General features: G+C 56.2%; 3 protein-coding genes across 13 annotated transcripts; 2 read left to right on the top strand and 1 right to left on the bottom strand.

Moving 5' to 3' along the window:
• Positions 1–1,050: 1,050 nt before the first annotated feature.
• On the top strand, positions 1,051–4,749 carry Pycr3 (pyrroline-5-carboxylate reductase 3). Its single transcript, XM_020170359.2, has 6 exons — positions 1,051–1,194; positions 2,865–2,929; positions 3,340–3,519; positions 3,688–3,900; positions 4,201–4,293; positions 4,431–4,749. Exons 1-6 carry the CDS (start codon positions 1,104–1,106, stop codon positions 4,611–4,613), a joined length of 825 nt encoding a protein of 274 aa, XP_020025948.1. The 5' UTR covers positions 1,051–1,103; the 3' UTR covers positions 4,614–4,749.
• Positions 4,750–9,253: 4,504 nt separating this feature from the next.
• On the bottom strand, positions 9,254–11,757 carry Tigd5 (tigger transposable element derived 5). The gene has a single exon (XM_020170361.2). The coding sequence runs from the start codon at positions 11,694–11,696 to the stop codon at positions 9,738–9,740; it is 1,959 nt and encodes a 652-aa protein (XP_020025950.1). The 5' UTR covers positions 11,697–11,757; the 3' UTR covers positions 9,254–9,737.
• A 113-nt stretch (positions 11,758–11,870) lies between these two features.
• Eef1d (eukaryotic translation elongation factor 1 delta) lies at positions 11,871–27,310 on the top strand. 11 transcript variants are annotated; one of them, XM_020170366.2, is made up of 8 exons: positions 11,873–12,011; positions 20,559–20,682; positions 21,133–21,204; positions 26,006–26,105; positions 26,182–26,282; positions 26,459–26,680; positions 26,905–27,099; positions 27,210–27,310. In XM_020170366.2, the coding sequence occupies exons 2-8, from the start codon at positions 20,566–20,568 to the stop codon at positions 27,246–27,248; spliced, it is 846 nt and encodes a 281-aa protein (XP_020025955.1). In that variant the 5' UTR covers positions 11,873–12,011; positions 20,559–20,565; the 3' UTR covers positions 27,249–27,310. The 11 variants fall into 11 exon arrangements, with proteins under 11 accessions (XP_073925466.1, XP_020025955.1, XP_073925467.1 ...); XM_020170367.2 differs by having other exon boundaries at positions 11,991–12,011; positions 20,562–20,682; XM_020170368.2 differs by lacking the exon at positions 11,873–12,011 and adding an exon at positions 12,083–12,240.
• Positions 27,311–27,584: the final 274 nt, after the last annotated feature.

The raw sequence follows: 27,584 nt of genomic DNA, 5'->3' as shown, positions 1-27,584 counted from the left end.
CCTGGGTGACCAGAGCTCACCAGGGTCTTCCCGCTTTAGGCCTGAGGACCTTGGGGAAAGAGGCTGGCTCTGAATTTAGATACTCAGCGTAAGAATGGACCCATAGGGATGCTGGGTGACTGGGTGACTAGGACCTCAGGAGAGCTGGGCCACTCACCTTCTGAGTCCTGACAGGGCAGCCGCAGGCATTTCCAGGCACTGATAACAGTATTTAGGTTGTTGCCCAAAACAGTGGAAGAAATGGACTCTGTCCTGAGCCAATTCCCTAAACCCTCATATAAATGCCACCCTCCCCCATATCCCTGGGTTGAACATCCTGTCCTTGACTGTGGTGAGGATGCCGCAGCTCATTCTCTAATTCTCTGTGTTGGTCTGCTTTCTATCACTGTAACAAATGCCTAAGGTAATTAACTTACGAAGAGAAAAGGTTTATTTTGGATCATGGTTTCAGTTCGTGGTAGGGCAGACCCATTGCTCTTAGGACTCTGGTGGTGATGGTGGGAGTGGCGGCGGAGCGAATCTGTTCCCCTCACTCAGTGAAAGAGGAAGGGGCTGGGGTCCCCCAGTCCCCTTCAGTGACCAAAAGACCTTCCAACGGGGGCCAAGCCTTTAATACCTAGGCCTTTGGGGGAGCATTCAAGATCCAAACTACAGCATTCCCCTAGTAAATGCTGTACTGATCACCCTGGCATTAAGTGCGTCTTTGGAATCACACACCAGTCCCATCTTGGGATGATTTGGACCATTTCCTTACAAAAATCTCCTTGCGCTCCTTTTGGAAAAACTACAAGCTGGGTTTCCCAGGACGAAGCAGACAGCATGTTTAGAACCAGCTCCTCACCCTTCTTGACGCTTCCGCTCCAAAAAATGACGGTCTGATCCGCACGGGCGCGCCCACAACCCTGCAGCCTTGGCTTCCGGGGTGTAACACTTAGGGCGCGCCGGGACCCGGAGATGCCGGGCTCTCGGTGTCTCTTAGCCACGCCCACCATTCATCTCCACCAATGGGAGGTGAGGAAATCTGTGCTTCCTCGTGCCAATGAACAGCGAGGGGGCGGGGCCCACGGCCCTGGCAGGGCGCTTGCAGACCAGCCCGGAGCGCGATGGCGGCCGAGGGCCCTTTCTGGCAGCGCGTGGGCTTCGTGGGTGCAGGCCGCATGGCGGAGGCCATGGCGCAGGGCCTCATCCGAGCAGGTGGGGCGGCTGGACTTGGTTGGGGGGCTCTTCTGTGGGAGGGTGCATCTGGCCTGCTCCAAGGCTGGTGAGCTGCATCCTCAAAGGTCCCGGGCTGGCGGCGCGCCGAGGACCCTGCGGCTCCGGATTTAGCTCCCTGCGCCCCGCGCTCGGAGCTGCTGCTGGATCGTGATCACGAGCCGCGTGTGAAATGGGCTGGTCACGCGCCGTGGGTGTGTAGAATAAAGATCATGGCGATTAGGAAGGCTTAGAACAAAAAAACCTAACACTTCTTTTTTATGTTAAGTGCATGTTAAATCAATACTTTTTGGGATGTATTGAGTTAAAATCGCAAAGACCTTCAGCTGTCACTTCTTACCTTCTTAACGTGGCTCAAATCGTATCTCCCTCAGGTAGGGTCGGCTTAGTGCTAACTTCCTGGCTTCATGGCCTTGGTCAAGTTGATGTTTGTGAGCATCGGATTCTTTTTTCTAATTGTGCACAGGCTGCACTCCTTGCGACCAACAGCCCTGTGGACATTCTCGGACAGATAATCATCCAGTGTGTGTAAGGATTTTTGGTATCCTGGGCCTCCTCCTCTCCAGATGGTAGTGGCACACTGAGCTGTGACAGCCAAAGTGCCTGCAGACTCTGCTAGATGTCTCCTGCATTGGGGGCAATAATCACCCTGATTGCGGATGGGAAGGGGATATAATGCTGCTCTAACACTACTGCCCAGTATTTAGAAATCTTTACGTGTAGAGTACAGGTGACCTTTGACCCTCTGCCTCCAGCCATACTTCAAAGTCCAGAGGGGTCACAATAATCACAAAAGAGTGATTATTAAAGACACATATCTCAGGTGTCTACTTGTAAAACCTGGCAGTTCGCCTGCCTCCTGAAGCTGGGCAGACTCAATGAGACATGTATGTTGAGGGTTGAGCCACTACTGAGGTGTGCGGCTATCACTGACATGACTAACTGGCTCTGCATTCAGTTGTGGTGTGCACTTCTGCCTTCCTGCTTGCCCTTACAGAAATCTAGCCAGCAGGGCACCAGCGACTCACGCCTGTAATCCTAGCTACTTGGGAGGCTGAGATTGGGAGGATCCAGGTTCAAGACCAGCCCAGGAAAATAGTTTTCAAGACCCATCTTCAAAAATAACCATAGCAAAACGGACTGGAAGTGTGGCTCAAGTAGTAGAGTGCCTGCTTTGCAAGCATGGGGGAGGGGGGGAGGTGGGAAGCAGATGGTTTCTACCAAATGGGCACTTAGACTTCCCTAGGATATTCCAGCACACTTGCCCCATCCTGAGGAAGCTCAGCCCCTGTTGGGCCTCTGTCAGCCTCCCCAGGCCTGGTGCTTCCTCCTGTGCTTCTGCCCTTCAGCCATTGAGCCTAAGAGCTCCAGGCAGCCATCCCTTTCCTGGAGGCAGGGACCCTGGGGTCTCTGTCCTCACAGGACCAGGCAGGTTCCTGGCCCTGGTGTCCAGCAGCAGACAGGTGGACTACCAGGTAGAATTGAATGGATCTGATTGCCTGGCCCCAACTAGACAAACATCCCTGTTTTGGGTTCCTGCAGAGCCTTAGGCCAGCAGGGGCCAAGCATAGTTGAATGTGAGAGAGGCCAGGCAGGCTGTTCCCTCTCCTCCCATCCCTTACAACGCCTCTGCCCCTTGCCGTTCTTTGCAGGTAAAGTGGAAGCTAAGCATGTGCTAGCCAGTGCACCAACAGACAGGAACCTCTGCCACTTCCAGGTGAGTGAGGCTCAGGCCTTGTTCCTCTGACACATTTTTCAGGGAAGTGTGGCTTATTTAGCTGAGGGTTTGAGACTATCAAGGCTGGGCTGGGCTGGGCTACGGGAGCGGGGGAGGTCAGAGGCTAGGAGGAAGTCAAGGTTGTGGATATGCTGGGCTAGGGTGGGCAGGGATGGGCGTGGGCATTCATTGGGAGGAAGGGTTCAGGGAGGTGTAATTCAGGGAGTCTGTGAGGAATAGGGCCAGTGGGTGAGTCTTGGGCAATGGAAGCTGGGCTAGTTCAGATGCTTGCAGCAGGAGAGACCAGAGGGAGCCCCTGGGATGCAGGGTAACATGTGGCACAAAGGGCTGTGGTGTGGGAGAATACCCTTCACCTAGCCCCCAGTTTTGGCCCTGGTGTCCCCGTGCAGGCTCTGGGTTGCCAGACCACCCATTCCAATCAGGAGGTGCTACAGAGATGCTCACTTGTCATCTTTGCCACCAAGCCTCAAGTCCTGCCAGCTGTCCTGGCCGAGGTGGCCCCTGTGGTAACTGCTGAGCACATCTTAGTGTCCGTAGCTGCTGGGGTCTCTCTAAGCACCCTGGAAGAGGTGAGTGACCCATGGGGGTGTGGTAAGGCCTTGACACCTGAGTTAGGTGATGGGGCTACTGTGCCTGAGAAGTGGAGACGGAGGCCTGCAGCTGGGTGAGGTGTGTCTGCGTAGCAGGGCCCACTCCCACAGCCTGCCTCATTCTGATGTCTCTCTCTCTCTGGCCAGCTGCTGCCCCCAAGTACACGAGTGCTACGGGTCTCACCCAATCTGCCCTGCATAGTTCAGGAAGGGGCCATGGTGATGGCCCGGGGCCGCCATGCTGGGAGCAACGAGGTCACACTGCTGCAGAACCTGCTGGAGGCTTGTGGGCAGTGTGAGGAGGTCCCTGAAGCCTACATTGACATCCACACTGGCCTCAGTGGTAGTGGCGTGGCCTTTGTGAGTATTGTCTTCCCCAACCCCTAGCAAGCCCTTAGGAAAAGAAAGCCTTTGAGTCCCCATGATAGCCTCTGCTGAGTCCAGCCTCGAGTTCTGGTCCTCGAGCCACCTGTGAGTTCTGTCCTCCCTTAGAATTTCACGCTTTGGTCGGCCTCTTGCAGAACCTGACAACTTTTCTGTTTCCACATTTGACTCTGGGCATCTGTGGCCCTGCCCTGAGCCCTGTTTCTGCTGGCTCTGAGTCTTCTCCAGACTGGAACCGTGTCTGAGTTTAACTGCCCTCCCATGCTGCTGCTACAGGTGTGCGTATTCTCGGAGGCCCTAGCTGAAGGTGCCATCAAGATGGGCATGCCCAGTGGCCTGGCCCACCGAATTGCTGCCCAGACCCTGCTGGTGAGTGAGGGTTTCCCCAGGGAAACATAGGAAGGGTCCAGGCTTATGCCACTTTCAGTAGGGAGGAGGATGGGACCTGCAAAGCCCAGACCAGGGTTGGGGATACATGTGGCTACCCCACCTTTCTGTCTCCCCAGGGGACAGCCAAGATGCTTCAGCAGGAAGAGCAGCACCCAGCTCAGCTGCGGACAAATGTGCTCACGCCAGCTGGGACCACCATCTACGGGCTCCATGCCCTGGAGCAGGGCGGCCTGCGTGCGGCCACCATGAGCGCCGTGGAGGCTGCCACCTGCCGGGCCAAGGAGCTCAGCAGAAAGTAGGGCTAGGTTATAGATGCTTATCCAGTCACAGCCCGAGTGCCAAGATTAGCCCTTTGTGGGGCACCAGCCTCATTGTCTGGCCAGGCCACCCCCCCCTCTTACCTCTCCCTGTAAGGACCATAGTTCTCTCTCCATCCCACACAAGTGTTTCTCCTTCCCCTGCGCAGGGAAATTCCATCTCCCATCTCTTCAGACCTCCCCTGCAACACGGTGGTGGCCCTACCCCTAATGAGCCCACCATAATGGCAACATTGGGTCTCAGAGCCTGAAAGCTGGCATCTTGTTCAGGTGCATGCATTTGGGACAGTTGGAGGTAATGAGCAGAGCTGCTGGTCCTAAGAGTGCTGGGCCTGGTCTGGAGTCCTGGGCCTTCTTTGGATTTCCTAGCAGTTCCCTGGGCCTAGAGCCAAGCCACCTCTCATCTCAGCTGGGGACACATGGAGTCTGAGATGCCCTCCCCTCCATAAAGCCAGAGGCCTCAGCCTGCTGCAGGGCCACTGGGGTCGGGTGTCTCCCACCTTGAGGAGGATTTGCACCCAGGGATCCTACCAAGAGCCACGCTGGCTGGGTCTCCTGTAGCACTCAGCAGTACCAGGCAGCAGTGGGCAGGTGAAAGGACTGCTAAGATTGGACTTTGGGCGGCTGAGAAGACAGCAGGTTCCTGCCTCCAATTGGGTGGAGGCAGTCCCTAGGCTCCTGGCCTGTGGGTGTGTGGAGCTGGGCCCTAACACCCTCCCCTGGGTCAGGAGTCCCTGAGAGTCTGTGGCCCTGGAGCCACCAGTGTGCGAGACTTGGCTCTTCAGTGTGTACTTTAATGAACCAGCAGGCCAGGAAAACCAGGGTCAGGAGAAGAGCAAGGTCCAGGACCAGGGCTTGGTGGGAAAGACCTGTGCTGGCTGCCTACTGCCTATGTTCCTTTATCCTTTGCACCCCCCCACCCCCACCCCACCTCGGCTCTCCAGACTCCAGGTGTTGACCCTCCCTCGCTTCCACCCAGCAGCCTCCTGAGACTGGACGGGAGCACCCTCAGCGTGGCCTGGGGCAGCTCCCACAGTGGCATGTGCTAGCTGGGTGACAGACAAGCCATCCCCTCGTCTGTAAAACGGGACTAATGGCACTTATGTGCCGGAACCAGGACGTTCTGTCCCTCATGCTTGACTCCCTCTGCCGTACTGCAGTCTGCTACCCTGCCACACTCTTCCTGCCCTCAGCTTCCCACATCTACCCTATTCCCAGCTGATGGGTGGCTGCTCTTAGCCAGTGACTGCTTGGTCAGACCCTGGCCCTGCCACATGACACAGGGGCCAGCCTGGGTCCAGTTCACACCTGATCCTCATCTATGAAATGGAAATAAAGATGCTACCTCAGCACTGAGTGAGCTGACGTTTTATCGGGCTGAGAAGACACGTGATATGGATGACAGAGCTGCAGGTAACCATCCCCTGGGTTGTGCCTGGTGCAGCCCATCCCCTGTAGGCACTCCTTGGGCAGCCTACCCAAGGGTCACCTGCCACAAGAATCACTGTTGAAAGTGAGCCAGCACCTGTCTTCCTCTTGGCCTGGAGTGGGCTCAGCTTTGGAGGTGGAAAATACCCCCTCATTGCCTGACTCTGGCCTTAAGCAGGAGCCCCAGGGCCACTGATGGTGGCCTGGGACAAGGACACAGGCTGGTTATTCAAGAACGGTGACTTTGGGGCTGTGAACCTGTCAGCCAGGACTCTTTTGTCATTGTGTGCTGCCAGACTAAAGTCACTGCTTTTCAAGACAGAACTTGTTGCTGGGTGCCGTGGCTCACACCTGCAGTCCTAACTACTTGGGAGGCAGAGATCAGGAAGATTGAGGCTCAAAGCCAGCCCTGGGCAAATAGTTTGCAAGGCCCTATCTTGAAAATACCCAATAAAAAACAGGGCTGGTGAAATGGCTCAAGTGGTAGAGCGCCTGCTAAACAAGTGTGAGAGCCTGAGTTCAAACCCCAGTACCACCAAAAAAACCCAAAAAAGAAACTGTCCCACTTTTATGCCCCCCAGTCTGTGGGGGTGTTCTAGATTGAAGCATTAGATTGAGTTACAAAAATAAAACTAAAACAGGGAGACTTATGAAGTTGACATGTGCCACCTTTATTACTAAGTGCCATTGGGCCATCTGGCTAAGTGGACTCAGCTGTCAGCAAGGTTGAACATGAGGAAGGGCCTCTCAACCCAGCATGAGCCCAAGCCCCAAATCTTCTCAAGGACAAACCACTGGGGTCAAGACTCACCCTTGGGTACACTCAGCGGGGCCAGACCCCAGCTGGGCTCCCCCTGGGCAATCCCAGCTAGGTAGAGAGTTAAGGGGCTCGAGTTTTAGAGGGCTAGGCCCCAGCTTGAGGTGCTCCCCTCCTCTTGTGCCAATTTGTTACAATGGTAGCTTAGCTAATCTCCACTTTCCAAATGCACAGACCCTGGGGGTAAGCCAACTTCCTTCTGAAAACAGCAGCTTGGTGGTGGTTTCAATGGAATCTACACTCAAATATCTGTGCTCCACGTCTTCCCTTCCTGCAGCCAGCCCAGGAGGCCGCTATCTGTCACAAAGACTTCCCAGAGGTTCCCCACACACTTTATGAGGAACAGGAAAAAATCTCCAGGGCAAGAGCTCCAGGATTCCAGCAGGTAGCCAATGGCTGCCTGAGAAGCCATCCCGTTGCTGGCTCTAGTGCTATCCCAAGCCAGGAGTGGCAAACTTGAATGCCATGGGCAACAGCAGTGAGGGGCAGGCCAGGTGTAAGACCAGGGGCAGTAAGAGCAGCTGGCCCTCCTAACAGGCTCCTGTCACCCAGCAGGGGCCCAGAAACCTTGGGATGTCACTACTGCTTTACAGACATGCAGAGAGGTGGGGTAGCTTCAAGCTAGCAGCAGCCTCTGCAGCTGAGGTTCTTGTGCAACATCTGTGCAGCACTGCAGGCCCCTGGCTCACAAAGACAGGTTTTTTTTTTTTTTTTTTGAGGTGCTAGGTATTGAACTCAGGGAAGCCAGGCAAGCACTCTAGCCTGAGTTACACTCTCAACCAAACTCTGAGCCCTCTTGGGGTTTACTCAGCCTAGCAAATACCAGGATACACACCCACACCCGACAGGAGCTCCCTGAGATCCTGCCAGCCCACACCTGCCTTGTTTACAGAATGGCCATATGGGTTCACAGCCACCTTTCGGGTCTTGGATACCCAGATGATCAGGGTAGGACAGATGGAAAGGCAGATGAGGACTTGCTCCTGATCCAGCTCCGCTGACTTCAGCCTACCTGGGCCCAGGAAGAAAGGTCAGAGATGGAAACTTCATGGAAAGAGCAACTCTGATAAGCCATGCCAAAGGGCAGCTGCCAGAGGCTTGCCCAGGTTCCATGTGTGCCAAGGCCCAAATGTGCAACTCTTACTGTGCTTGTAGCCCTGGGATCCAACTAGCCTGTGTGCCAGGCCGAAGTGGAGGCTGCTGGCATAAATACACTAGACTTCCTAAAGTCCAGCTCTAGCTAGGTGTGCTGGAGACCATCAGCCAGTTCCAAATACCCAAGGCTTTCTCACTCTGTGGGCTTGGGGAGGCTGGATGTGGAGGTGGCCAGATGGGCCCCAGCAGGCACAGATGGAGGCTGCTGCCTAAGCCTCCACTGAGGCAAGCCTAAATTCTCTTGCTTCCAAATTCTCCACAGCTTCACTCAGCTCTCAGATTGGAGATAAAACATGTATGTGAATTTTTGACTAGGGGGAGTAGTTCCAAGGAGCTGTGCTCTTGAAGCTGTGTGGAAATCATTTTTGGGAGGTGCTTTCTCCAGCTGTCCCACTGCCAAACCAGCCTTCCCTTCCGTGCACACATGTGTGCAGGCCCCCTGCACTCACCCGATCGGTGTTCTCAAGGCTCAGACCAATAGGACCTCATGCAGGTGAGGACAATGGAAGGGCGCTGGGAGGCAGGCAGCCTCCTCTGACTCTGCCTCCTACTCCTCATGAGGACTCAGGGCAGCATCTCTGCAAAGGCAGCAACTATTCCCTTCCAAGAGGCACCGGCATCTCTTGAACCCAGACCACCAGCAGGAATCTGACTCTAGAACAGGATGGAGCAGCAGAGTGGTATGAAATCTGGACAATCACTTTGAGCCCTTTCCTCCTTTTTCAAACTGGGCCACCCAAAAACAGCTCCTTAGCCACCACACTCTTGGCAGTGCCAGGAGGTGGAAAAGTTGGGAGGGGGGCTGGGACAGGTAGAGCCCACGAGAGAGGTGACTAAGGCACTGCAGATTGTCCCTAGCTTGCTGCCAGTGCTGGGGCCGGACAAAGTGGTCGTCTGTTGGCTGAGTCAGGGGAGCTTATCTGGCCATTTAAGCTGCCAAGGCCTAAATCCAAACACTTGACAAGCCATGGAATAAAAGATCTGTCCAGAATGGAATTTTGTTAATGAGAACATAAATCTACATTCTCGCTGCATCCAGAACCTCAGCAAGTACTGGGCTCCATCCTCCCCCTCCCACTCCATTGTGAGCAGGCCAGCCTGGGCCTGGGGCTGGCGCTGGGCTCCTATCCAGCACCATGGTGCCTGCTGTTTCCAGCAACAGCAGAGCAGCCCAGAGACCACCCCACTCTGCCTCTGATCTCATGGCTTTCTCTGAAAAGCATCTTTTAAAACAGATTTAATGTGTTTTTTTTTTTTTTTAAGTGGCGTGCCTCCCCACTGAGATGATGGGACAGTTAGCACCAGTAGCACCAGGGCTGCAGATGGGAACAGGAATGGGGCCCACGTCCAGTGCACATGACAGGCTGAGGGGTATGGATGCGAGCCCCACAGGGGCCAGAACTGCTTTTAGGTGGGGGCTGTGCCTGTGTGCCCAGTGTGCATGGGGGAACCCATGTGTGCACCTGTCCAGGGAGGAGTGGGAGCCAGGGGCCTCTCTTTCAGCTCTCCCCCCGGAAGACTGCAGGCCATGGGGCAAGACACCCTTCTCCAACAGAGCTCCTCCAAGTTGGGCTGACCTTGGGCCCCTGTAACCTTCCAAACCATGGAGTGGACCACCCCAGGGAGAGAAGAGGAAGGGAGATGACAGATTGTGTGTGTCCTCTCCCTCCCAGTGCAGCAGGAAAAAGGCCACTGGGCCAGGGTGGTCACATTCCGTCATCAGGAACTTCTGGGGAAGGGCCAATGCCCCCCAGCCTCCGGGCCATGGTGATGAGGGAGCGCAGCTGCACCAGCCTGAGCGGCCCCACCTTCCTGGGATCCTGGCTCTCCAGCCACCGCAGAGCTGTCTCCAGCCCCCAGATGGCCTCCCCCGCGGTAGGCACCACCAATACCCTTCCACGCTCAGTAGCCTCCTCCTCCTCCTCCCCGCCCCCCATGCTAGAGGGCAGGCTGGCTGGGGATGGAGGGGCGGCAGGGCCCAGTGCAGGAGGCCAGACAGGATCCCCTTCCCCCCTGTGGTCCTCAGGGAGGCCCCCGTCATCATCCAGATGCAGCCACTCAGCCACCTCTTCAGGTGCCAGGCGCTTGTAGGCCAGGGCAGCTAGATGGGTGAGGTCACTGAGCACCCTGTTGTGCTCGGCAGCCTCCTCCGCCTGATGGACAGGCTGCTGCCCAGGCTCAAAGGCAGCCCGCAAGCCCAGCAACCAGCAGCGCTCTATGCTGCCTGCCTGTACCAGGTCCCAGGAGAGGCCAGCCAGGTACAGCATGTCCTTCAGCATGAAGCTGCGCATGAAGTCCAACGGGGAGCCGCTGGCACAAGACACGGCCAGCCGCAGCAGCTCCCGTTTGTACAGATGTTTGAAGGCCGCCACCACGCCCTGCTCCAGAGGTGCGGGGATGTGAGCCCGGCTGCTGCCCTTGGACAGGAAGAGGACCCGTACAGCGCCATCGGGTGTCTGCAGCTCCTCTGGGGGCCCAAGTGGCTCAGGCCGACACCGCCTGGGAGTCTTCGCGCTCTCGTCCAGGGCAGGCATCCTTGTGGCCCAGCTTGGACAGGGCGGGTGGGCGACCAACAGTACCGCCTTCTGCTGTAGGCAGCTTCGGCGCAAGTAGCGCTTGACTCCAGGCACAAATTCCTCAAAGAACCAGCCACGCAGCAGCGGGCGGCTAAGCCAGGCGTCGGGGCTGTAGCGGTAGGAGGCTGGGAACTTGTCCTGGTTGTGGTGGCGCAAGCTGGGTGGATCGGGCAGCTGCCCGATGACCAGTGGCTTCAGCTTATGGCTACCTGTCAGGTTGGCGGCCAGCAGCACCGTTACCCGGTCGCCGCGCCAGCGCCGGCCACAGCCTCCTGCCCCGGGGTCCTCAGCTCCCGCGGGCGAGGCCTGCTCCGGAAGCAGCCTCCAATAGAGGCCGGTGACGTTGGCGTTGTAGATCTGTTCGTCGCCGTAGCCGCCCTCGGCAGGGGACGGCGCGGCCGGAGCTCGGTCGGGCAGGAGATCCACACCCGGGGGTTGCGCGGACTCCTCCTTGACCGGCGGCCGGGGCGCGGGTCCCGCGGCCGGGGGCTCGGCCTCGCCGTAGATACGCTGGCTGGAGATGCCATGGCGCTTCTGCCAGCGCCAGAACCAGCCGTGGCTGGCCTTGAAGGTGCACTCGGGCCCATAGATCTGGCGCGCGAAGGCCTCGGCCTGCGCCTGGATGACTGGTCCCGACAGGGGCACGCCGTGCTGGCGCAGCGTGAGGAACCACGAGTAGACGGCGCGGTCGATCTCCTCCTCGTTGGCCAGCCGCATCTTCTTCCGCTGCGTGCCCACCTCTCCGCCCAGCTGGTCCAGGAACCAGCGAAGCTTGGGCTCGTCTTTGAGCCAGCCGCGCAGCGTGCCACCGGGCACACCGAAGTCTCGGCATACGCTAGCCTGCCGCTCACCGCCCTTGACGCGCTCGATGGCCTGCAGCTTGTCCTTGATGGAGTAGGCCTTGCGGAAGGCCATCTTCACGGCCACGCGGGGCCGCGGGCCGGACGCAGAGGGCGGCGGGCGTGCGGCGGGGCCCGGCACAGGCTCCGGGGGCCGCGGCGCCTCGGCTGGCTCTCCGGGCGGGGGAAGGTGGCCTCGGTGCGGGGTCGGATGCAGGGTTGGGCCGGCCGGGGGACTCACCGGGTACATGGTGGCAGCGGCGGGCCGCAGGGGCGCGGGAGCCTTACGCCCGCTTGGGGCGGGGCTGGGGGGCGGGGCCTCCCGGGTCCCTCCCTTTTGTCTCGCCAGTCCGGCCGGCGCAGGCGTGCTGGATTCACCCCTCCACGCTGCTTGGCCCCGCCCCGTCCAATGGCGCCTGCGCACTGTCGGCCTCGAGCAATTCACCCGGCGCGAGCGCCCGTCAGCTCCGCCCCGTCGTACCCGGGCGGCTCCACTCAGTGGGTTACGGAGAGGCGACGGCTGGGCTGCGTTCTCGTCGCCGGCTCTGTGTGACACCTCCTCCAGGTTAGAGCGTCCTCCGAGGTCTCCATTGACTTCTGCTTTGGTAGTTACAGCACGCATCGTGCCCAGGGTCTCGATGGGGAGACGGCTCGTACGCAGGGCCGTGTCCCCCGCTCCGTTTGCCGTGGTACGCCCCGCTCCATTTCCTGTGTGCGGCGCCGGCACCCACCCTTTCCTCCGCAGTCCAGCACTCGCAATCCCTCCTCTTGGTCGCTGCGTCTTTGGCTGGAGTGTGAGTACCGCGGTCCGCGCCGCAAGGAGCGCACGCGCCAGAGAACCCTACGGGTCAGGGCCCGCGCCGTTAGGGCCGGCGCAAATGGCCAGCGCGGGCGGCGGGCAAGCGGCAGGGCCTGCACGGGGCGGGGGGGGGGGGCGGGCGGCCACGTGGCCCAAGGGTGACGGCGGCTTCCTGAGCGCTCTGAGCCGCACTGCGCGGCAGCCGGGCATGGCCCAACCTGGCACCCGCCCTGCGGTCTGCCCGGCCACTGCGGCCAGGGCAGACTTTGCGTCCCTGGTGGACCATGGCGTCCATCTTCCCTAGTTGTTGCTGAGATCTGTAGTCCTTGTGTTTGTCCAGCACATGTTTATTAAGCACCAAGGGGACGGGAACAGGTGCAGTCCTCGTGGAACTTAGATGGTTCACCAACACGGGAAAGAGTAAGGAGACGAATTGTGTAGTTCAAAAGAAACAGGATCTGACCTGGATAAGGTGGTCTGGGCAGTCTCCTTGAGAGGAGGTGTTGAAGGGGAAGGTCATGGTGTTCTAAGAAATGAGCCCTTTCGGAAGTTGTAAGGGAAGGGAGATGGGAAAGGCTCGCGGCAGAGCAAGTGAAGTGGGGAATCAGGGTTGATGTCTGGAATAAAAGGCCACCTGCAGCAGAAAAGCTTTCTGTAAACTTCGGGGTGACCCCTGCCTGACAGGGAGGGATACTTCTTGAATTGATGTCTGAAAGGCAGAGGGAGACGGATCTTATTACTTCAGCATGGTTCTGCATCTCAGACACTCTGCCCGCCCCGCCCAGGTCCAGCCTGTGGTGGGGGTGAGGGGTGGAGCATGTAAACTCAGATCCAGCCAGGCACCTAGGCCGACTTCTGCAGGGACTGTCTGGGCCTTGACCCACATGGAATCAAGAGGAAGAAGCTCTCTCGAAGAGCAGATCCCCTTCCCCAGCTGTATGGTGGGCCTTTTTTTTTTTTTTTTTTTTGGTTCTGCTGGGGTTCGAACTCAGGGCTTTGTGCTTGCTGGGTAGGCACTGTACCACTTGAGCTACACCTCCAGTCCTGTTGTCCTCATCTTGAAGTGAGGGGACAGCACCATCTCCCCATGGGCTGCTAGGGGCTCAGGAGCAGTTGGGAGTGTGAGCAGCAGGAACCACTCTCCTGTCTGGGATGTGCTCTGAATGGTTTCCTATCTTCTGAAGGAGCCTGATGCAAGGCCAGCCCTCCAGGCTTGGTTCTTAGGAAGCTGGGTGAGGCTCTAGAACTTGCCATAGGTGGGCAAAGAAGGGTTTGGTGGACAAAAAGAGCAAACTCTGGGGTGTTGGGCATGAGCATCAGCCTTATGGGGGTGAGGGCAGGAAATGCTAGCACTGACCATTTGTGTGACCCTTCCTTCTCCTAAGATGATGTGTGCATGTTGGAAGTGGTGAGACATCTGTGTGAAGTACAGGTGTTAGAACATTCCATGGGTCTCTAGCTACTCACTTCACTGACTTGACAACTTTTGGTGGTCAGGGCACTCTGAGCCTCAATTACACTCCAGTCCCCAGGCAGATACGAAGTCTGGCACAGGTATTGTCAGCTGTACAGGGAATGGGTGAGAAAGCAGGAATGTCTAGCAGCCCCAGACTGTGGGTCAGGGCAGGGTACCACAGGCGGGAACAAAATAGAACTGATAATCGATGGGATTTGAGGCAAGGAGGCTGTTGGGACTAGGATGCCTTGGGCAGTGTCATCGTCAGCTCTGGGTCTCAAGGTGTGGAAGGCCCTTCTTGCCACAGGACAGGCCAGTGGTGACTGACTAGGGATTGGAATATCCAGGAGTCAGGCAGGGAAGCAACTGAGTAGGAACTTGGGACTGTGGAATTTAACCCCTAAAAAAGGTCAAAGGCATCATTCCTGTGCACAGATAATGCTGCATAGCTGTTCTGACTGAAAAAGCCCTTCCATCGTCCTCACTGCATTTCAAGTGCTAGCAACTGCCCTTTTGGACACCATAGAAAGTTCTGCTGGGTAGCACTGGTTCACAGACTCAGGCCAGGTGAGCCCAGAGGGAGATGCTGCCAGGGTGGGGGTACATGGGCTGAGCTGGCTGGCAGACTAATCCCATTCCCTGCTCACCTCACTCTTTTCTATTCCTGTGGACGATGGACAGTGTGGGAGCCCACCATTGTGGAGACTAACAGGGTAATCTGGGAACAGAGGTGTGTGGAGGGGTATGGCTCTGGGAACCAGCTCTTCCTGGAAACAAAGAGCTCATCCACCCTGGCACCTGCAGACCTCTGTGCCACTGTGCCCGATATAGCTGTGGCAGGTCACATTCTCATCTTCCTCAGAGCTCATTCCTCCAGCTAAGGGTGTCTTGCCACGGACTGTGCAGCTGACCAACAAGTTCGTTCAGCAAGTTCTGAGTGCTGCCAGTTCTGGGTGCTGGGTTGGTTGGCCCCATAGGGCTGGGTTGGACACCTCAGCAGGACCAAGAGCCCATGCACTGCCTGCATGAGCCAGGGTCCTTCAGAACTCAGGCATTGTCTACCTGCCTTGACAACTGGACTCTGGTAGCGGCCCCTGCAGCCCAGGAGTCCAGCCCACATCCATGAGTGGAGCACGGGCTGCTCAGGCCACTTACCTCTCTGGGCCTTCACTTTGGTGAATATGAGCCTGCTTCTCTGGCAGCTGGCTTTCTTCCCCACGCTCCGCTCTCTTTTTGGCATGCTCCATTTACTTCCTGGATAAGCCTTGAGAGAGAGAGAAAAGCCTTGTATAGAGATGTAGGTGGTGACAAAGTTGTCCTGTTGGGACTTGAGAATCCTGCTTCTTGGCTGTTGTTCTGGATAGCTGCAGGCGTGCAGGACTTATGTCCTCCAGGAAGCTTTTGACCTCAGATATCTGTAGTTGGGCTGAAGTTCCCATCCTATTGTGCACTTGGGGAGAGTGCAAATCTGCAAGAGCCTTTGCTGCTCATGCTGGAGCCCTGTGCTGGCAGCAGGCCTGCAGCTTAGGGCTGGCTGGGCCTGGGCTGCCTTTCCCCTCATAGCTTTCTTGTCATCTTCTAGGACCCTTCCACACCTCCAGGGGGCACCTGTGGGTGCTGGCTTACCTTGTCCTGGGTTCCCTTGGCCTCAAAATGAGAATAGGGTGGCTCCGATGATGGTCCCTGTTTGTCTCCCAGGGCCTTCTGTAGCTAATGGGAACCCCAAGAATTGGATTTCAAGAGATGATGGACTGACACTGCCTCAAGCATGTGGACCTGGCAGCCAACTGGGATTTTGGTGTGGGTCTGTCCTATACTCGCCTGTCATTACACCACCTTGACAGACCTTCCAAAACGCTGTCCAGCCTGCTTGGGCTGCTGTCTGGCACAGCTGGTCTTTCCCATTCCTCTAACCTTGCTGCTTTTCCTTCATGCTGTCCTAGGAGGCCAAAGCAAAAGTAAGTACATCTGCTTGGTGCCTTGTGTTTCCCTTCACCTGAACCAGGGAAGTTGAGTTTGCTGGGGGCAGTGGTGTGTCAGCTGCCCCAGTGGCAAATGGGCACCCCTTGTGTCCCTGAGCAGTCCCCTGACCTGATGCCAGGCAGGTCAGCATACAACCCTCTGCCTCCTGTGGGGAAGTGGTAGCCATACGTGAAGATGTGGCCCAAGGAAGCATCAAGTCTCAGTGACCCTGTCCCTTGGTGAGTGCCTTGGAGGTGGCTTCCCTTCCCTGAGCTGCAGCTCCTGCCCTCAGGGAGAGCTCCTGGAAGCTTAGTCTGTGGTCACTTAGGCCAGTGAGGTCTGTCAGGGTGTCAGTCCTTGAGGTCAGCCTGGACCTGTGCTGCTCCTTGGGATCTGAGCAGCTAGTAGAATCTTGGGGGACTCGGTGTCAGGGAGGTTGAAGGTGGTCAAGACCAGCCCTGCTGCCTCCTTGGTAACAGTGATGATGTCATAATGCCTGCCTCCTGGTCTTCTGCTCCCGCCCTTGCCCCTGCCCCTGCCCCTGCAGCCTGCCCTTGGTAAGTGAGAGGTGACCCAGGGACCTGTCTGGTCTGGGCCTCCATAGCTCTTCATGGTGGAGGGAGCCTGGTGGGCTTCAGGATATGACAGGTAGAGCTTCCCAAAGTCCTGTGCATGGGTGGGATTTACACAGCTAACCACTCTGCTGGAGCTGTGAGCATCAGGCGTTGGTTTTAATGGGGTGGGTGTTAGGTAAGGTCCCTAGACAGTGGGTTTCTGTCCAGCCAAAGGCTGCCCTCCCTGTGGGTGAGGGCCAGTGGTAGCCCAGAGGCACTGGAGTCCAACAAGTCTGCTCTCTCTTTGGCTACTCCCCATGAACCCACAAAAGCAGTGGGCCAGCAGCATCCTTCCCCTAGTCAGCTGCTGGTTAAAGGAATCCTGGCAGAGCCGCCCTTTTGGGACAAGACAAGCCTTTAGAAACTTAGGTCCTAAGAGCAACTTGCTCGTAGCGTTAGGCTGGCAGTTTTTGGGGCCTCTCCTTTCATGGTACCACACCTGGACACCTAGAGCAAAGCAGTGCCAAGGCCTCTCTGAGGGGCTGCTGGTGCTTCTTGAGACTAACACCCTTTTGGTTTAGTCAGCGCCATGTCAGTGAGGAAACTCGCGCTCACAGAGCAAGAGCCTTGTCTGCTGGCCTCTATAGCAAGTAGGGTACAGGGTCCTGAGACCCCAGGGTTCCCACTGACACAAAAAGCGCACGCACCATCATCCTCCCTGGGGTCTCCTGTTAATGTAACGGTTCAGGGGTGAGCACTCAGCCTGTGCTCCTGGCCGCTCTGAAGTCAGACCCACAGAGAGGCCACCCCTTTCCTAAGACCCCTGCCCCTGTTCTGGAGGGGTAGCAGTGTGCCTGTGGCAGGCGCAGGTGGCTTGTGGTGATGGGTGTTCTGGCTGTCCTCTGGCAGCCACAGAATCCTTTCTGTGAATGGGAAGCATCAGCTGTCTGGGGAAGGTGCCAGGCATCATATGCAAAACACAGAGACTGCTTCTAAATTTGTTTTCAGATGAACCGTGAGCAATTTCGTAGTATAAGTAAGTCTGAAATATTTCACGAGACACTTATACTAGGAAACTACTGATTTACATTAAAGTCTCACTGAGCACAGTCTGTGGATGTTTTATTTGGCACCCCTACCTAGAGGCTCCGTGAGAAAAGGTTTCTATTTGGAGGTGATGGTTCTGGATCCCTTTTGCAGGCTATGGGGTGTGCTGGGTTAGCAAAGGCAACTTCTGCAGTAAAAATACCTATGTGCGTGTGTATGTTACTTATTTTCAGTTTACAAGAGTGGGCTGCTTTGATTTTTGAGCCTTTGCATGTCATCTTGAGGAGCCCCTTTGGGAGGCCTCCCTGCCTGCCCCACCTATCAGGCTGAGGAGGGCGTGGGAGGCAGGTGCCTCTGCTGTGTTGCAACTGCCTTCTTGTGCTTGCTTTTTAACGCTGCACCCAAAGATGAGGAGCGGGAAGGCCTCTTGTGCCCTGGAGACCGTCTGGGAGGACAAGCACAAGTATGAGGAAGCTGAGCGGCGCTTCCACGAGCACGAGGCCATGCAAGCCGCCACCTCTGCCCAGCAGCTCTTGGCCGAGGTGCCAGCTGTGAACGGACCTGGCCAGGAGGACACCGAGGACGCTGACGAGGCAGAGGCCCCTAACACGAGCAGCAGGAATGATCCCAGGAAGAGCCATGATGGCAGGAAGCCCCTGCAGCAAAAGAGGAAGCGCTCCCCCAAGAGCTGGCTTGCCCAGGAAGACCTGGCCCTTGTGGGCCTCTCGGCTGACCACGTGTGGCTGGACAAGCCACTCTTCGACCAGGCAGAGAGTTCCTATCGCCAGAGGCTGGCAGATGTAGCCGCCCATACAGCTCAGCAGCCTGCTCTGGTCCCTCGGGGTACCTGCACACATGGGAGCCAGGTGGCCTGTCACCATGTGACCTGGGGGATCTGGGTCAACAAGTCTTGCTTTGACCAGGCTGAGCGGGCTTTCGTGGAATGGTCTCAGGCTCTGCTGCTGGCTGCAGAGGGGAGCTGCAGGCATGGAGCTCCTGATACAGGCCAGCAGGCAATCACCCCTGACCTGGTGCTGGCATGCCAGCCTAGCCCACCAGCCAACGGCCAGCCTCCTCTTGGGAGCTTGCAGGCACTGGTGCGAGAAGTGTGGCTGGAGAAGCCCCGGTATGATGCTGCTGAGAGGGGCTTCTATGAGGCCCTGTTTGACGGTCACCCCCCTGGGAAGGTGCGCCTGCAGGAGCGAGCCAGCCAGTCAGAGGGCGCCCGCCGGGGCCGCAGAGACCGGCGGGGCCGGAACGCCATAGGAAGCAAACGGGCTGGGCCACGAAGGGCTGATGGAGAGGTCCCGTCTGCCTTGCCCTACTGGTACTTCCTGCACAAGGACGCAGAGGCACCCTGGCTCAGCAAGCCCACCTATGACAGTGCCGAGTGCCGCCACCATGCAGCTGAGGCCCTGCGCATGGCCTGGCGCCTGGAAGCTGCCACCCTGGCTCACCGACCTGGGCTTCGATCTGGCCCATCCATATCCATACCCAGCTTGAGACCCAAGTAGGAGAAATACGGCTCTGGGTGCCTGGCCTTGGCTGCAAGCATACAGGCAGCTGTCTGTATTCTGGGTCCTTTCATCCTCCCCTGTCCTGCTCTGCTGTAGATGGGGACTCCCCAGACTTAGGAGCCTGGCCAAGCTGAATGCGGGGTCGGGTTGGGCAAGGGTAGTGCTCTGTCCTTGGGGATCATAGAGTTCTGAACTGTTTGGGTTAGTGGGGGAAGGGGACCGGCTCAGGACCAAATCCTTCTGTTATGGATTCTGTTCTGTACAGAATCTCCTTTTGCCTGGATGACCCTTGAGTCTTTCCTGGCGGAGAGGCTGAAAAGAGGGTTTCCTGCAGGGCAAGTGGGAAGCCTTACAACTCGGTGTCTGGTCTCTGACTGTTCTGGGGTGAGATGTGGGAGTCATGCGTTGATAACCCCAGCTGGCCTTGTAGGGTGCCCCCTCTAAGGTAAGAGTAGGCATCAGATTCAAGAGCATGTGGCTGGTCCAGCAGCCTCTGAAGGACCCTGGTTTGTCCATCCTCCCTTTGAGGGAGGGAGATCTGCCTTCAGCCTGGGACCCTGAGGAGCCTTACTCCAAGACAGGTGGATGTAGCAGTGGTCTCTGGAGGCCTGGGAAGGGGCTAGGGCAGTGCTGGCCTTGGAACACAACATGCACACACATGCACAGACCAGCTGGGCTGGAGAAGGTGGGTGGGATGGGGATGTGGAAGGAAGGACTTGGAGGTTGCTAGCTGGGATCCCAGTTGGCTGCTTGGAACTCCTGAGAAGCAACACCATCTTTGGCCCCTGTGTGCCCAGGGAGGGTTGGGACCTGCTGCTCACAGTGGCCTGGCTCCTCACTGAGATGGCCCTGTTGAGGGCGTGGAGGAGAGCCAGGGCTGTGTTCCTCTTGTGAGGAGATGCTGGCGAGGTCCTTGGCACAGAGAATTGTCAGCAGAGCAGGGTTGGGTCTGACACCCTGCATGCCCAGCCCCAGACTGGGGTGTAGGAGTGTTGTGGCTGTGCACCAGAGAGGCCTGATTGGCACAAAGACAGTGAGTGGGACTGGCCCATGGGCCAGTCTGCCTGACCCTGGCCTAGAATTGTGCTTCTCACACATTTTGGACTCAGTGTCCTGAAGAGCTTTCATTATATCTAAATTTTTACCGTCTTAGGGGTTATAACTGAAGTACTAAAAGTACTTATGTACTGAAGGAGAATAAGCTTTGTTGTATGTTGGTACCCAAAACAGTTTTTGTGCGTGAAAAATAGCTTTCTGGCAACAAAAAAATCCAGTGGGCAGCATGGCCTTGTGTCCTATTGTTGCATGTCTTGTTACTGTCTGCTGGATTCTTGGAGCTACTTCTGAGTTCAAGCTGTTGTTTGACTGTGGTTGTAAGGGAGGACCTCTGGGACTCCAGGGCTTCATGAACCACTGGTCTGGAGGACTGACCTGGGGAAAGGAGGAGGGATGGCACGAGGATAGTGTGTTTGGACACTTGTATACAGAGGGTAGCTTGCAGGCTTGGTGTCTTTGTGCTGAGAACCACTCATTCTCCCTGGGCCATGGGGCCTTTGTCACCAAGCTCTGGCAGTCCATTAGCCAGCAAGACCAGGCTGGCCTACAGTTGGCTTCTGGGACTGGGATGGGGGTGTCACAGCACACTGGTATCCTGTTACTTCTGGGCTGACCCAGGGCACTCAGGCAGGGCGGGCCTAGGGCGTGTGGGGAAGGTGAAGCTAGGTTGAGGAGGACCAACTCCTGGCCATACTAAATTAGCCTCTTCTCCCCCTCCCAGCAGAAAAATGGCTACAAACTTTCTAGTGCATGAGAAGATCTGGTTTGACAAGTTCAAATATGATGATGCTGAAAGGAAATTCTACGAGCAAATGAATGGGCCTGTGGCTGCCTCCTCCCGCCAGGTGAGGACTATCTTGAGGCTGTTGGGTGGCGTTCTGGGAGGGACTGGCTGGGTCAGGTGGGCAGAAGCATATTGGGACCAAGTGGCTCTGCTAAGGGAGCTGGGGTAGGGGTGGGGAACTTGGCTGGCTCTTTGACCCAGTATGCGGGACAGCATACCAGTGCTATTCCCAGGCACTGGGGCCGGCTAGTGGAGAGGGTCCAGGGATGGCGTGTGGAGCTAGGCCTCAGAGCACAGTCTGCCTGCAGACTGGACACCCTGCAGCCCTCTGGCCTGGGCCTCGAGTGCCTCTGCGTTTTGCTGCCCTGCAGACCTCTGTTCTGTGCACTGCTTTCTTGCTCTCTGAGGGTTCTTGGGGTTTTCAGAGGACTGGGGTTTTGTTTCTGGTTTTGTTTCTCTGATTTTTTAGCAAAAAAAAAAAAAAGACTGGTTCTGTCTGCACTGTCTGCAGGAGAATGGTGCCAGCGTGATCTTGCGCGACATAGCAAGAGCCAGAGAGAACATCCAGAAATCCCTGGCCGGAGTGAGTACCCACGGCCCATGCACCCGTGGGCTCATGCTTGGCCAAACAGCATGTCTGATTTTCCCCCTCAGTGCTGTTGACTTTGGCCCTTTGGAGCAGAGTCAGGGTACAGTGTGTGCTAAGGCCTCTGGGCCCAGACTGCCACAGAAGAGGTCTTGCTCCCGATCTGCACCTTTCCCTGCCTCTTTGTCAGTGATGTTTTTCTGCAGGGTGTGCACTTCCGGCGCATGCCATAGGGGCTGCTGTTTCCTGCTTGCTCCCTGCTGAAGGAGCCTGTGTGGCTGCCAGCCCTCCTGGGGGAGAGGGTGGCTATTTCACAAGGTGTCTTGTGACACCGTCTTGGACCACAGAGGGGCCCTGTGGTCCTGTGTAGCCTCCAGGCAAGATCAGGACTGGAGAGCAGTGCCCCTTGCCTATGGATTGCTGGGCTCACTGTGGTAGGCAGGTAGGGTTGCCCTTTAAACTTCAGGTGGACCTGCTGTTCTGGCTCCTTGCTCCAGGGGAGTTAAGATCCCGTTCCCTCTGGGATGGAGATGTGTCCTGGTATTAGTTTCCTGTTGGTTTTTGTAACAGATTACCACAAGCTTCTTGCTTAAAACAATGCAAATTTGGGGGCTGGAAGTGTGACTCAGGCAGTAGAACTCCTGCTTTGCAAGTGCACAGCCCTGAGTTCAAACCTCAGTCCCATCAAAAAAAAAAAAAAAGATATGCCCTTTTAAAAAACAGAAGAACAAAGAAAAAGAAAAAAGATTATATAAATTCGGTGGGCACAGTGGCTCACACCTATAATCCTGACTACTCAGGAGGTGGGTTTGGCAGGATTCCAGTTCAAGGCCAGCCCTGGCAAAAAGCTTCTAAGATGCCATCTCGGTCCCCCCAAACAAAGCTTAGTGTGGGGGTGCACACCTTTCACCTCAGCCTGACAGGATGGGAAGATCACCTGGACACACTTGACCCTGTATCTAGAGGCGTGGCTCAAGAGGTAGAGTACCCGTGTAGCAAACACAAGGTCCCGAGATGAAACTGCAGAACTGCAAAAAAAACAACTTTACAAATTCATTCTCTTACGGTCCTGGGCATCAAGTCCAAATTGGGTCTCACAGGGCTAAAATGCAAATGCCAGCAGAGCTGCATTACTTCTGGGGCTATAGGAGAGTCCTTGTCCTGTCTTCTCTGGGTTCTAGAGATAGCACACATTCCTTGGCTTGTGGCCACAGCGGCAACTGCATTCCTCCAGCTAGTGCTTCTGTCTTCACATCCATTTCTCTGAGCCTCCTGCCACCCATGATCACAAGGATTTTTGTGGTTGCAGCAGGCCTACCCAGATTGTCCATGATTCTCTTCCTGGTTTAGAACCCTGAACTTAATCACATTTACTAATTCCCTGCTGCCATGAGGCTTGGGGGGGGCAGGGCGGTCATATTTCAAAAATCCCAACAGAAAAAGGGCTGGTGGAGTCTGCAACATAGGCAGAGTCAGGCACAGGCAGTCTATAGCAAGCAGAATTCCTTACTAGGTGTGCCCAGTGCAGCTAAAATACAGATTACCAGCTCCCTGTACAGCTGAGGGGCAGGCATAAGTAGATGTTACAGGCATTCTTGTTCAAAAAGGGGAATAGTAAGGGCTGGGGTATGCAGAGTGCTATCTAGCAAACATGAAGCCCTGAGTTTAATAAAAAATTCGGTACTGCTAAAAAAAGAGAAAGAGTATAGACCTAGTCCTAAACAGTTTAAAAATTCAGCCAAAGTTCAGGTTTGAAGGCTCATGGCTGCCCAGCAGTCAGCTTTCATCAGATAGCACTTTGTTTACAGGTGAACGATTACTAGCCTTCCTACCTGCAGAATGTTGGAATCTGCAGCCCTTGATTTCATCCTGACTGTCCCTTTGGGTCCAATCTGGCAGTGTTTATGTTAGTATTAATTGTCAAGAACTTTGTGGGTTTCCTTTATATGTCACAGAGGACATAGCCGGAGGCTCCTCCGTAGGACTTCAGTCAGTGATTCTATCTCTTGGCACCTGTTGATTGTTGACTGAGAGGGTCCACAAGACACACACTTTATCTCCAGGTTCTTCCAGTCCTTCCTAGGCACTAGCAAAGCTGTCCACCTGCCACTGGCTCTCTCCAGATGCTTTGCTGACTATGAGTTGCCTTGTGTTCGTGTCTCTTGTAGTTTGGAGTGACTGAGGATTTTTCCCAGACCATGAAGTCCTGGTTCCTTTCTGCTTAGTTCTCCCCTCATCCTCCCCTCTCCCATCTTAGCAAAGCAGCAAGAAAGACTGTTTCCTGTATAGTTGGCTTAGAAATCTCAGTTAAAATCTCAGGCTTTCACTTAGAAGTGCCAGACACAGCTGAACTAAGCTGTCTGCCTGTGCATCATCTCCACTGATGGCCAGTGACGTTTTTATCCCCCATATCCCGACCAGCAGCACCATGAACTCCTCTTTCTACCAAGGATCTGTGCTGCCTGCCATCTGGTGTGTTCTCTGACTCAATATTCCCTGCTGTGCTCCTCACCTCCCAAGGCCGCCATAGTCTGCCCTAGTGATCCAGGGTTTTTTTGTCCTACTCCTCAGAGGCCTTCCAGGTGTACCCACTGCCTGGGTCCACATCATTGTGCTCGTTTCCAGTTGCTGTAACAAATTGCTACACCCTGTGGCTTCAAACAATATGAATCTGTCATCTTAAAGTTCTGGAAGTTGGAGTCTAAAATGCGTCTTGTGGGGCAGAATCAAGGTATCTGCGGGTTCCCTCTGGAGTCTCTGATGGGGGAGTCAGCTCTGGTCTTCCAACTCTGGAAAGCTGCCAAGTTGTGTTGGCACAGGCTCCCACCAGCTTTCTGGCCACTCCATCTTCCATCTCCTATGTCACAGGGAGTCTTGGGATGATGTCAGGGTCATCTCTAGGTACTTAGTCCCACCTGCAGAGTCCCCTTTGCCATGTGTTCTGGGTATAGATTGTGGGAATTTTAAATATAGACACCCCTAAGGACATTTTTCTGTCTGTCACAGCTGGTCAGGTGTACAGACCTCCTTCAAGGCCTCACACTTGGCTCTTTCTTGATCTCGCCTTGACTTCTACTTCCCATTAGCCCCAGATCTCAAACCTGTGACCCCATGCTTGCCAGACGCACCAGCCAAGCTCAGACCAGGCAAACATGGTATCTGGGTAGCACAGACTTCTGCACCTGGACCTAGCTGTGCTGGGGTCAGGCTCTGGGTCCTGGTATTTGGGACAAGCAAATGGGCACGTTACTCGGCCTTAGGGACTGGATTGCCAGGACTTTTATCACAAAGTGCCACAGGCTGAGCAGTTTAAACAGTTGCATCTTACAGTGTGGGAGGGTGGGGTCCAAGATTAGGATTCCGGCAGGGCTGCTTTCTCCTGAAGTCTCTGTCCTTGGCCTTCTTTTCTCTGTGTCCTCATATGATTGTCCATCCCACTGTGTTGGTTCTAATCTCACATTAGCTTGATTACCTCTGTAAAGACCCCATTCAAGTGAAGTTACATTCTGAGATCCTGGGAGGTGGGACTCCAGCATGTGAAGGGAAGTCACTCAACCCATATGGACCCCAGGAAGTGTAGCAGAGCTCAGTCTCCTGATAAACTCTGTATGGTGCTGGCACAGGGTTGGGGGTGTTGTGAGGGTTTGAAGCTTTTGCATGAGGCATCCTCCAAGGCCAGGAGATGGCCTGCCCTTGCCAAGCTCCTGTGCTTCTCTGCCATCCCTGGAGCCTTCCTCCCCTGGCAGTTTGGAGACTTGGAAGTGAGACCATTCCCAGGCCCTGTTGCCAGCTTGTGTTTCTTCCAAAAGGGACCTTTTCCTTGTCCCCAGGCCCTGCTACTCCCAAGCTCTAGCCCTGGGGAACTTGTGTCTTCCCCAGGCCCAGCCCCACTCCCTGCCTTGGAAACAGGAGACACTCCATCTCAGCCTCTGTATTCACCTGCACCTGCCAGCCCTAGTCCTTGCTGCCAGGTCAGCCTCCTGGGCCTCCATACTGCCCTGCAGGGCTCAGCTTCATCCCATAGGTTGCCACAGGTATTCCTCAGGGCTGGGGCTCATGTGCTGTTCAGTGGGCAACAGCCTGTGTATCTGCCACCTGCTGCAAGGAACAGATTCTGCTGCTGAGCAGATGCTAAGAGACTCATACTCTGCAAAGGAAGCCCTGATGGAAGCATGTGACCAGCTGCATCCTGTCATCAGACCCTTATGATCCCCATCTGTGCAAGGGGAGCCATCTCTGTTGTCACCCACAGCCTTCAAAGGCCAGCTCAGGGACAAGATGGCAGTGGGAGGCAAGTTCTGGGCTGGCAGCCACCTGCACGTTCATTACTTCCTTTTGGCCTCTCACCTGCTTTCCCTTCTGGTTTCTATCTCAAGGCGGTGCTGCCCAGTCCCCCTGAGGCTCTGAGCGAGGCTCTCCCTGGGACTGTAAGTCCTGCTGCCTCCTGCCCAGCTTGGCTGCTCAGCAGGACTTGCTGGGCTGTGGTAGCTCTGAGCTGTGTGCTACCTCTGTGTTTGACCCTCTGCTTCTTGTGCTGTGCTCTCTGCTTGGCTAAGAATGTCATGATGGTCTGTGCAACCACCTTCCCTGAGGTCAACAGGTTTCATCATCTATTAGGATGGGCTGGGTCATTCTTCCTGTGTTGAGTCTCCAGTACAGTCCTAAGCACAGCATGGGACTCAGTGAGGGCTGACCGGGCCTCTGGCCTGAACTGGAGCTCTGCTTCCAAGTAGCTACGGATAAGGGAATCTGAGGAGAAGGCTGGGGTGCTGAGCCCCCATAATCTCCTGCCTTGCAGAGCTCAGGCCCTGGGGCCTCCAGTGGGCCTAGCGGAGATCACAGTGAGCTCATTGTACGGATCGCCAGCCTGGAAGTGGAGAACCAGAACCTGCGAGGCGGTGAGGCCTTGGGCCTGACGGGTGGGGTCCCACTCCTGACCCCTGCCCTCTGACTGGTGTTCCCTTACTCCCCCAGTTGTGCAGGATTTGCAGCAGGCCATTGCCAGGCTGGAGGCCCGGCTGAGCACCCTGGAGAAAAGTTCACCCACCCACCGAGCCACAGCCCCACAGACCCAGGTGAGCACCCTCCCCTACCCAGAGACCCCACACCTGGCTTTTCCCTTCTGTGGGCTAACCTAACCAGCAATGAGAAACTAGGGTCCAAGAGGAGCCCCCAGGACAGGGTGGAGTCGGCTTGTCTTTCCCTGGGGCCTTTCCATGCATGCTGAGCCTCAGCCCCCTGCGTGTGGCAGCATGTATCTCCCATGCGCCAAGCGGAGCCCCCGGCCAAGAAGGTGGCAACACCAGCAGAGGACGATGAGGACAATGACATCGACCTGTTTGGCAGCGAGGAGGAGGAGGAGGACAAGGAGGCAGCTCGGCTGCGGGAGGAGAGGCTGCGGCAATATGCAGAGAAGAAGGCCAGGAAGCCCTCGCTGGTGGCGAAGTCCTCCATCCTCCTGGACGTCAAACCTGTGAGGGGCTCGGTGGGAGGCTGGAAGCCCTCAGTGCTGGGCCCTGAGGTGCTGCTGGGCCTGCCGTCAGGCTTAGAAATCTAGGGATAGAAAGTGTTACCAAGGGCTGAACTAGGAAGAGGGTGTGCTCACAGTGGTCCAAGGGAGCGGGTGGTGAGGATCTCCCCTAGTGTTCTAGAGGCTTCTAAAATGGCTCACTCTGGCCCATCCCACTTCTCCCACAGTGGGATGATGAGACGGACATGGCCCAGCTGGAGGCTTGTGTGCGCTCCATCCAGCTAGATGGGCTTGTCTGGGGCGGCTCCAAGTTGGTGCCTGTGGGCTATGGCATTCGGAAGCTGCAGATCCAGTGTGTTGTGGAAGACGACAAAGTGGGCACCGACTTGTTGGAAGAGGAGATCACCAAGTTTGAGGAGCATGTAAGTCAGCCACCGGCACAAGGGGTGGGAGAGGAGACTGGGCTGACCCTGGGACCCCACTGCTAAGCAGACGCCGACCAGAAATAATACCCCTTCCTCTACTTCCACAGGTACAGAGTGTCGACATTGCTGCTTTTAACAAGATCTGAAGCTTGAGCCTGTGTTTTGTGTGTGTGTGAGACGCCCTGCTGAAATTAAAACTGAGACTGCACTCTGGCTCCTGTCCTGTCACTTCATGAGCAGTGCTCTGTCAGCTGCCCCCGCACCCACACACACTCACTCCTGCATGCCTCTCCTGGGCCTGATCCACAGAGCCATACGACCTTGCTCCCAGCTCTCCTCCAGCCCTCTGGTCAACTGGAGAAGTCACTGTTTCTTTACTCTGTGCCTCTTGTCCCTGTGACCATGTGGAGTCGTCATGTCACCCTTCCCAGGCCTGACCTGACACTGACATGCTTCTCATCTCCCCCAGTGACCCGTCCCCA

This window comes from Castor canadensis, chromosome 3, assembly GCF_047511655.1.
Source record: "Castor canadensis chromosome 3, mCasCan1.hap1v2, whole genome shotgun sequence".
Classification (NCBI taxonomy): Eukaryota; Metazoa; Chordata; class Mammalia; order Rodentia; family Castoridae; genus Castor; species Castor canadensis.
This window is presented reverse-complemented; position numbering and strand designations above follow the sequence as displayed.